The sequence below is a fragment of the Vulpes vulpes genome, chromosome 2 (assembly GCF_048418805.1).
Source record: "Vulpes vulpes isolate BD-2025 chromosome 2, VulVul3, whole genome shotgun sequence".
NCBI classification, from domain to species: Eukaryota; Metazoa; Chordata; class Mammalia; order Carnivora; family Canidae; genus Vulpes; species Vulpes vulpes.
The window spans coordinates 39,912,508-39,920,955 of NC_132781.1; the positions used below are offsets into that span (position 1 = coordinate 39,912,508).

Here is an 8,448-nt window from a genome sequence, read left to right on the forward strand (position 1 = left end):
TCATGGAGTCTGCTTGAGATTCTCTCTCTTCCTCTCCCTCTGCCCCTCCTTGCCCTGCATATGCATGCTTCCTCTCTCTAAAATAAACAAATCTTAAAAAAAAAAAAAAAAGTCAGTTGCTTAACCGACTGAGCCACCCAGGTGCCTCAAACAATCGTTTTTTAATATAAGTGTGTCCCATGCAATACTGGGGACACACGTATAGTAAAACTTATTTGTTGTGTATCTAAAATTCAAATTTAACTCAGGCATCCTGTTTTGGTTATCATTGTTTGTTGTTTGTTTGTTTGGCCAAATCCAGCAAACCTACCTTTTACCAGGTAAAAGTCTAAGAAACTCTACCAAGTGTGGATAAGGGAGGTACTGACCCTCCCCACTCCCGCCCCACCCAGGTCTCCAGGAATGGAGGTAGGGCTTCCATGGTAGGGTTTTTGGAGCCCATCTGGAGCCCAGCCCAGGTGGACAGGCGAAGAAACTTTGACACACCACCTGGAAACACAGGGATAGGTGAGAATCACACTTATGTTAGACTATACTTTATTGGTCGGCTTGTCTTCCCAAGCCTGGATCAGAAACCAAACCACATCTCCCAGCCTGCTGTGCGTGGCCTGGTCCATCCACAGAGGATCCTACAAGTCACAGCCATCCACCCAGTCGGTGAGGTCCTTGCCCTGGCAGTGACGCCTCCAGGCCTCCCTGAGGATGGAGGATGGGGAAGAGGAGAAACCAAATCAGCTGCAGCCTTCAGTTCCTGCTCAGAGAAGAACAGGAAGGAGGCATGGGCTCTAAACCAGAAGTGAGGTGAGGAAAGCAGCTAGTAAGGGAAAGAGGGACTAGTAAACTCCATTAACTAGCAAAGAACCCCCTACACGAAGTAAAAAAGGAAGACAATGGCCCTTCAAATGTCATTGTCTAGACTCATTTTACCAATGGAGATACAGGGTAATTTGTTGCAGTTTACCCAGAAGTCAGTAGCAAAGACCTGGACTCCTGGGGTCCAGAGCCCCTGACCATGCTCTTTTCCTACACCGTGCTTCTTCTGCTGACAGTCATGCCACCTTACCAGTGTACAGCCCTTTACAGTCTGCATAGCACTGTCACATCCATCCCTCGTTCATCTGCACTCCACCCCACCCCCGGAAGCCCTATAACTAGATTAGGAAGATACTGAGTTCCCTGTATTCCCAATGAATCGCTGAGACTCAGATGCAAAATTACTTGCCCAAGATCCACAGCTAATAAATGACAGAACTGCAGTCACACCCACTTCTCCTTGGCTACCAATCCAGGTCTTTCAATTGTTGGTAACTATAGCTTATAGGCTCTTTCAGGACCATTACCTTGCTCCATCAACACACTAGCATCATGAGGAAGATAAGCAAGATCCTGGGGTCCTGGGGTCCAAGTTCTCAGGGGTTCCAAACTTTGGTAATTCCACGATGTCAATGTCAAAGGGACCAATGACCAAGAGTGCCCCTAGAGGACCTCCACAGATCCATCAATGAGGTGTGGTCAGCTGGCTTGTTTGCCTCTCCCATTAGACTGTGAGACCCTTGAGGGCAAGGAATCGGACCTCAGCCTCTCTGAAGGCCACGCAGCACAGAGCCTGGCACAGACCAGTTCCCAGTGTGTGCAGGTGGGGGGAATAAAGAGTACCCTTTCTCTTTTCTGGGACCACTGCCTGTTATTAGCCTCAACCACTTCTCAGGAGTTACACCTGCCACAAATTTATACCCAGTGTACAAAAGAGAGCTGTTCTTTGATGCAACCCAACAGGACCTGTTTCCTCCAGCCCGGGGTGGCACCCTCAAGGCCTCAAGCCCTTAGACTCCTGCCAAGCCTGCACTCACTCATCCTGATCTTATAGCTATGCATTACATCCTGCTGAGCCTGCCTCACTCCAGATTCAGTTCCTAGGGCATCAACTGTTCTCAAACCAACACACCTCCAAAGCTGTGGCCATGCTCAAAGCACATCTCAGACCTTCTCTAGATTGACAGTCATTTCTGCCTCCTCCTCTCCCTCACTGCCACATAGCACCTATCCCCAGGCCTCCTGCACAGTCCCTCCTAGCCAACCCCTCTCCTATCCATCAGCCATGCAATTGTCCTAGTGCAGACCCTGGGTCTCTCACCCAGACTCCTGCAAAGGCTTCCTTATCATGAACCTGACTCTCGTCTCCTGTTTTTCCCTCTGCTCCTGGGCTGATATTCACTGCCTCTCAAACTCCTTTACCTGCCTTGTGATGATCACATCTGTCTGTGGTTCCAGGAGCCACCGGAGTATCTCACCCTTCCCACATCCTGGCCCTGCTGGTCTCCCATCCAGAAATATGAGGAAAGGGAGGTTGGAGACTAAGCAGTGAGACGCCCCTCAGGGGACGCTATAGGGCCACTGGCTCGGACACCCCTCTGGGAACCAAAGATCTAGTCCAGTGGCCCATGGGATGCTCATCCAACTCCCATGCCTGTGAGCATGGCTGCTCCAAAGGCCATCTTGTGGGAAAGAGGCAGGAAAAGAGAAGGCTGACAGGGTGAGGCTCTAGAACACCTCTCCCCATGCTTCAAGCCGGGAATCGCTTCTGTTGTACATCTTGGGCTTTTCTACAAAAGTTAGTTTAGAGGAAGATGCCACAGTTAAACAAGCAGGCAAACAAGGTTGACTAGACCCAGGTCTAGCAGACCTGTAAGTGGGCATCCTAACACAGGCCTATCGCAGAAAAGCCAGGTGCAGCATCATGAGCTCCTGTCAATTGCTTACCCTCCCTGACACTTGGTGTGTTGTCTATAAATACTTCAGTGACGGTAACCCCTATGGCCAAAAGTTGTGGGAAGGTCAGAATGGGAAGCAATGGAATGGTGGCTAGGACAAAATGAGAACTCAGGAAAGATTAGTTCCCTGCTGTTTTCCACCAGTCCTGGCCACATCGCCTGGGGTCGGGTGGGGGGTGGGGGGTGCGCGGTGGGGCTCTAGCCCAGGTCACTTACCAGCTGGCCAGACCTTGGGGCTGTTGAGTGATCTTCATGGCACAGATAACAGTATCCTTAAGGTTAGGATTCAACAAGTCTGGGGTGGGAGGAGAGAAACATGATGAAAGAACAGGGGACAGAGCTGGACATCCAGAGTCTATCTATTTCTCCCTGCCTCTCTCTCTCTCTCTCTCTCTCTCTCTCTCTCTCTCTCACACACACACACACACACACACACACACGTGCACATACACCCTGCTCCATCCTAAACTCAACCCGGTCTCTCAATCCCTCTGGAAACACAGATATCATCAGTCCATCACCCTCTCCCCACACTCCTAAAGCTCTCAGAACAGTCTTCCGTCCAAGACCCCAAGTCAGACAGATGGAGGACCCACACTCACCATTTGTCCCATCCCACTCTCCTTGGTAGGCCCAGAAGGTGGTGGGGGATCCCCACCCAGAGATAATAGCAAGGGTAGAAGCAAAGACTGGTCCAGGGGGGCTGCCTGGGGCTCAGGCCCAGCCTACCAGAGCAGTACACCTGGCACACATTGGGGACATCTGTGTTGAGATTTTTGCACCACTTCCGGCTGTTGATCTGGAAAATGCCGTTGTTAGTACTCCCATCAGCCTCGTGGTCCACGGCAGCTGTGTTGAAGCCACTTGTGAAGTATGCAAGACAGACCCCTGCGTAGGGTGGAGACGCAGGCCTGAGGGTCAGGTGACCAAGGGTGGCGCAGACGAGGGGGCCCCACACGAGCTCCTCAGAGTGTCACTCCTGCTTCAAGGTGGTCAGGGCAGCCATCCTCCTGCCTGCTCCCCAAGTGACTCCAGCATGGCTTAGAGGTGCAAGGGACTCACTCGGGATCACCACAGCTACCAAGCAGCAAGAGTCAAGCTTGTCCCTTGGGCTTCCTAACTCCTAGACCAGCCTTCCCACTGTCTCACAGCTCAGCGCGCAGTGAGGCCCAGGAAATCTTTGTGGGACAAATGAACAAGAGCTAGATCTTTAGAGGCAAAATGAGAGACACACAGGTGAGAGCTGGCAAGGGGGCTACAATTAGCCAAAAATGAGTCTAGATGTGGCTGGACCTCACAGCTTCCCGAAACTACCAGCAACTATTACTATAGACTACAGTCTATTATTGGTTGATTAGAATAGAATACAGTCTATTATTGGTCTATTACTGGTTGATTCAGTTTACCCGAAACCTCAATGGGAATGCCTTACCTCTTGGCTGCCATATGATTAGAGAACTAAGTGATTCTGTCTCTTTGGCCACCAGAGTATCTCACCCTTCCCTATCTCACTGTTGACTTTAGCAGCAGGGGCAGGGGAGGGACATGCTGATTGGTCTGCCTAGGACCTGCCTCTTAGGTATTTAACTTGCCCTGAACATCGTCTACCCACAGGATCCACACCCCTGATGTCCAAAGGAGGGCTGAGGCTCAGAAAACTTCCAAGACCACACCCTCTGAGTGAGAGCTGGGGGGGGGGGGGAGTGTGGGGAGGGGCGGCAGTGACGGGGGGGGGGGGGGGGGGGGGGGGGGGGGAAGTTCTCACAGTCAGCCAGGGTGTATCCCCGGTATCCCTCCATGCCGAAATCTTGGAGCACTTTGGCCAGCTCGCAGCGACTGTAGACCCTGGCTTGGCTGGAGGTGAGCAGGCAGCCGAGCAGAGAGGCAAAGGCCAGCAACATGCTGCCTGGTGGGCACAGATGCCCTCTGGGAGCCCAGCTCCTGGCTTCCATGCAGGCGTCGGAGGCACAGCCCCCGCCACACTGGCTCACAGCTGGGTTTTGAGATGGCAGGCAGCTCAACAGCCCTGGTCCACCACTCACAGAAGGTTACCCTTGGGAGAAAGAGAAAAGCAGGGCCTGAGTGTACCCCGGGGAAAGGCAAGAAGGCTCCAACACGGGAAACCAGCCCCCTCCCCCTCACAGCCCTGATGAAGCATCAGCCAGGAGAGGGTTCCCTGAGGCCGACTCCCCTAAATCATGCTTTACACCTGCCCCTGCAGCTGAGAGGAGGAGGAAGAGAAATGGGGAAGAAAACAAACAGACTTGGAGCTCCATACTACATGCCAGGCCCTATCGAATCCTGAGGCCCTATGTTTCACAACTAGGAAGGAACAAAGTTTGGAATAAGACCAAAGTTTACGTGACTCCAAAGCCCCACGAGATAGATGACCATGAGCAGATGTTCCCGGAGGGCAAGGGCCCCGTGGTGTCATCAGAGTGTAATACAGTCCCTACCCTGGTTGTCGAGGGGGTGCTCTCCTAGCGCAGAGACTCCTGCTCCCAGCCTGAGCTGAAACAAAGTCTCCCACTACAACACTGCCACCCCGCAGCCCTCTGGAGTGTGCACACGGCCCCAGGGTGGTACTGCCCACCACCCCTTCTAAGACATCACCTGGCAAAGGCCCCTCTCCCTTGAAGCTCACGTCTGCTCCTTTGGTTCGCGTCTCGGCACTGGCTCCGTAGGCTAGCCCTCGGGATCATGAAGGCATTTGCACCTGGTTATGACCTTCACCTCCACTCTGCCTCAGCCACCCACTCCCATGGCCTTGCCATCCATGCATCTCACCACCACCTCCCCCATCACCTTCCATTCCCATCTTTCCTTGACCATCACCTCTGACACATCTTCCCAATGTGTCCCATGGGCCTACTCCGCCACACTCACTGTCCCCCTTCACAGAAACAAAATAGCCACACAACCTCACAATCGGGTGTTCCCAGGAACACATGGCCTCCAGCCCCACTGGACCCTCAAGCCACGGAGAATGACAAGGTGGGCTGAGGGTGTAGCTTTCAATGAGCCTTCGATTTGAAGTCCACCTCCACACTACACAACATCTCTGACTTCAGACACCTTCCGAGCCTCATTTTCTTCAGTTCTACAATGAGGAAATGAATAATACCTGCCTCAGAGGATTGTTGAAAGAACGAATGAGAAGAGAAAGGCCCGGAGAGAACCTGGTTCTTTGTACTAAAAAAATAGGTTCGTTGTTATTTCTATCATGAAATACTTCTAGCACCGGAACTAATGCTCATCTTTGGCCAGCTTTCTCTCTCCCATTTCCTCCAAAGAGTATTCGAGACCCTCATTACTGCCCTCGAGACTTCCCCGCTGCCCTGTCCACCCCCGAGCTCCCAGAAGCTCACCGAGGCATCAGTAGCCTCATCCTGCTCATCTTCACCCCTCTCGTGGGAGGATGCGGCGCCTCTATGTTTGTCCAGGCCCATGGTGCCTGCGAGCTCCAGATTTCACCCTCTCTCACCTCTCAGTCACGCTCCATGGGCCATCGCTCCTCTCTCAGGGTCCTCAGCACCTCCTCCTACCACTTCTCCTTCCTCTGAGGCATGGCCACTCACAGGCCTCATCATTATCTATACTGACTGGTCTCTCTCTTCTCATGGAAACTTCTACAGGAAAAAAATTTTTCCCCTCCCCATTTGTTTTCAACCCAGTGAAATTTAGCTTCACCACCACCACATCCCACACCTGACACTGTTCCGCACTGTCCAGTGGGCCTTGCCAGGTCTTGTCCCACGGGGCCACTCAGCAGCCTTTTGCACAGTTGACCAATCCACCTATTGAATCTCTTGCCTCTCTTGGCTTCCATGATGGCCCCTCTCCTGGGTTCTCTGCTCCTTTTGGGGCTATTTCTTCTGACTGCCTATGCCTCAAACACTGGTATGTTTTCTAGACATTTATACCCTGAGCCCTCCTCTCTTACTTCCAGATAGTTTCTGGGTGGCCCTGAAGTTAACTGCCACCCACGGAATACAGATATTGAATTTTGTCTTCCCCCAAGTAGCAGACCTAATCTGAAGCTGCCTCCTGGATGTCTCCACTTGGACACCTCACATCACCTCAGCTTAAGCTTGTCCAAACCAGAACTAATGTTCTCACTCAAATCTGCTTCCTTGTGCCTTTTCTTTCTGGGTTTAAAACGTTCTTGATTTTAAACTCATAACCGCTTTGGTTTAAATACATTTGTCCGAACTAGAAATACCGATGGCTTTCTTCACTCCTTCTATCTCTACACCCCTCACTATCTCCAGCCAGCAGATCCCCAAGTGCTATTGACTCTGCCCTCCCTCCAATAGCACCATCTTTCTCCCAGTTCAGAGCACCATCCTAGCATGCTGATGGGGCTTCGCATCCAGGCCTAACTCTTTTGTCCAAACCATTCTAGACACATTTACCACCATGAGTTTTTTAAACAAAAATCCTGGCCACCAACACCCTACGATGATTCCCTTCATCACTGTCCCTAGGTATGGTCCATGAGGGCCCTCATAGACCCATATGGGTCCTCAGCCGTGAGGACCTCTCCCTCACTCATAGTCTGAGTTCCAATAAGGCCATGTTGTCTGCTCATGATGATCCCGCCATCTGGAGCACTAACCCTCTCCTTCCTTTACATGGCTAACTCTACTCGTACTTCAAAGGTCACACCAGAGTGAGTTCCCCAGCTCCCCAACATGCCCAAGTACCCTGTGCTTCTGCCATCCCTCTGTCACACTGGACTGTGTTATATGGCAGTCATTTCCACCATGAAGTGAACTTCCAAGGAACAATGGCCATCCTGTGTATACTCATATCCTAAGAGCCAAGTGGAGTTGCTGATATGGAGTGCCTGCTCAGCGGGTTCTGTGTACACTGAAGCATCCTGAGATCCTGACCCCAAGAGCACGAACCTTTTCCATTAAGATGGGGGATGGGGAGGTGATGGGAGGAACCTTACTGAGTGCTTCACACCTGGCAGACCCTGCACTGGGCCTTTTCTGGATAGTTTTCTAACTTAATCTCATCTAATCCTCTCAACAACTCAATGGGTGTAGGAGTAATATCCCCCATTTACAGATGAAGAAACCTGTTTTTTACTTTATGTAGCAAAGCGACTTAAAACCTCCAGGTTCATCCAGAGAGTTTCATGGCAGGTTGAGGGGTACAGGGTGTGAGATCTGATGATTCAGAGACCAGACACCCACCAGCAGGGTCTCCCTTTTCTGTCTCTCAGTTCACTGCTCTCCCAGCCCAGGAATCCTGCCCCCATTTCTGACCATCCCCGTTCTTTTTCCACGCCCCTCTCTGCCCTGGTCAACAGCTGCAGGAAGAGGGAAAGGGGGCTCACTGATCAAGTGTTGTCCCCACCAGAGCTGACACAGCAGTGACAGTGGCGGCAGCAACAGGGACCCGACACCCTGCTTCAGCTCAAGACACCCCCATGATACTGCTAGGGTCCCAGGCACCCAGCTTTAAGAGAATGATGGAAGAGGGCAGCCTTCTGGAACTCCCCAGGTCTATGAGCTCATCTTCTAGAACCATCTTCACCCATTGAGCTTCAACTAGTCCTCTGAGCTCCTCACTTTTAGGGCTAGGGACATGTTAGAAGTATCTAGGCCCAATCCTCCTTGGCCACCTCACACACGCGCACACACACACACACACACACACACGCACA

At 51.9% G+C, this 8,448-nt stretch overlaps 1 protein-coding gene across 1 annotated transcript; it reads right to left on the reverse strand.

The window, feature by feature from the left end:
- Window positions 1-629: 629 nt before the first annotated feature.
- Window positions 630-4,813, reverse strand: SPACA3 (sperm acrosome associated 3). Its single transcript, XM_025996267.2, has 4 exons — window positions 4,537-4,813; window positions 3,501-3,659; window positions 2,988-3,066; window positions 630-696 (listed from the first exon to the last, which is right to left on the reverse strand). Exons 1-4 carry the CDS (start codon window positions 4,721-4,723, stop codon window positions 630-632), a joined length of 492 nt encoding a protein of 163 aa, XP_025852052.1. The 5' UTR covers window positions 4,724-4,813.
- Between the last annotated feature and the right edge of the window lie 3,635 nt (window positions 4,814-8,448).

Coding starts and splice junctions, on each gene's coding strand:
- SPACA3 (XM_025996267.2), bottom strand. CDS start 4,723: ATGGAAGCCAGGAGCTGGGCTCCCAGAGGGCATCTGTGCCCACCAGGC. Junction 3,660..4,536: donor GGGATACACCCTGGCTGACT/GTGAGAACTTCC, acceptor CACCCTACGCAG/GGGTCTGTCTTGCATACTTC. Junction 3,067..3,500: donor GTGCCAGGTGTACTGCTCTG/GTAGGCTGGGCC, acceptor CTCCCACCCCAG/ACTTGTTGAATCCTAACCTT.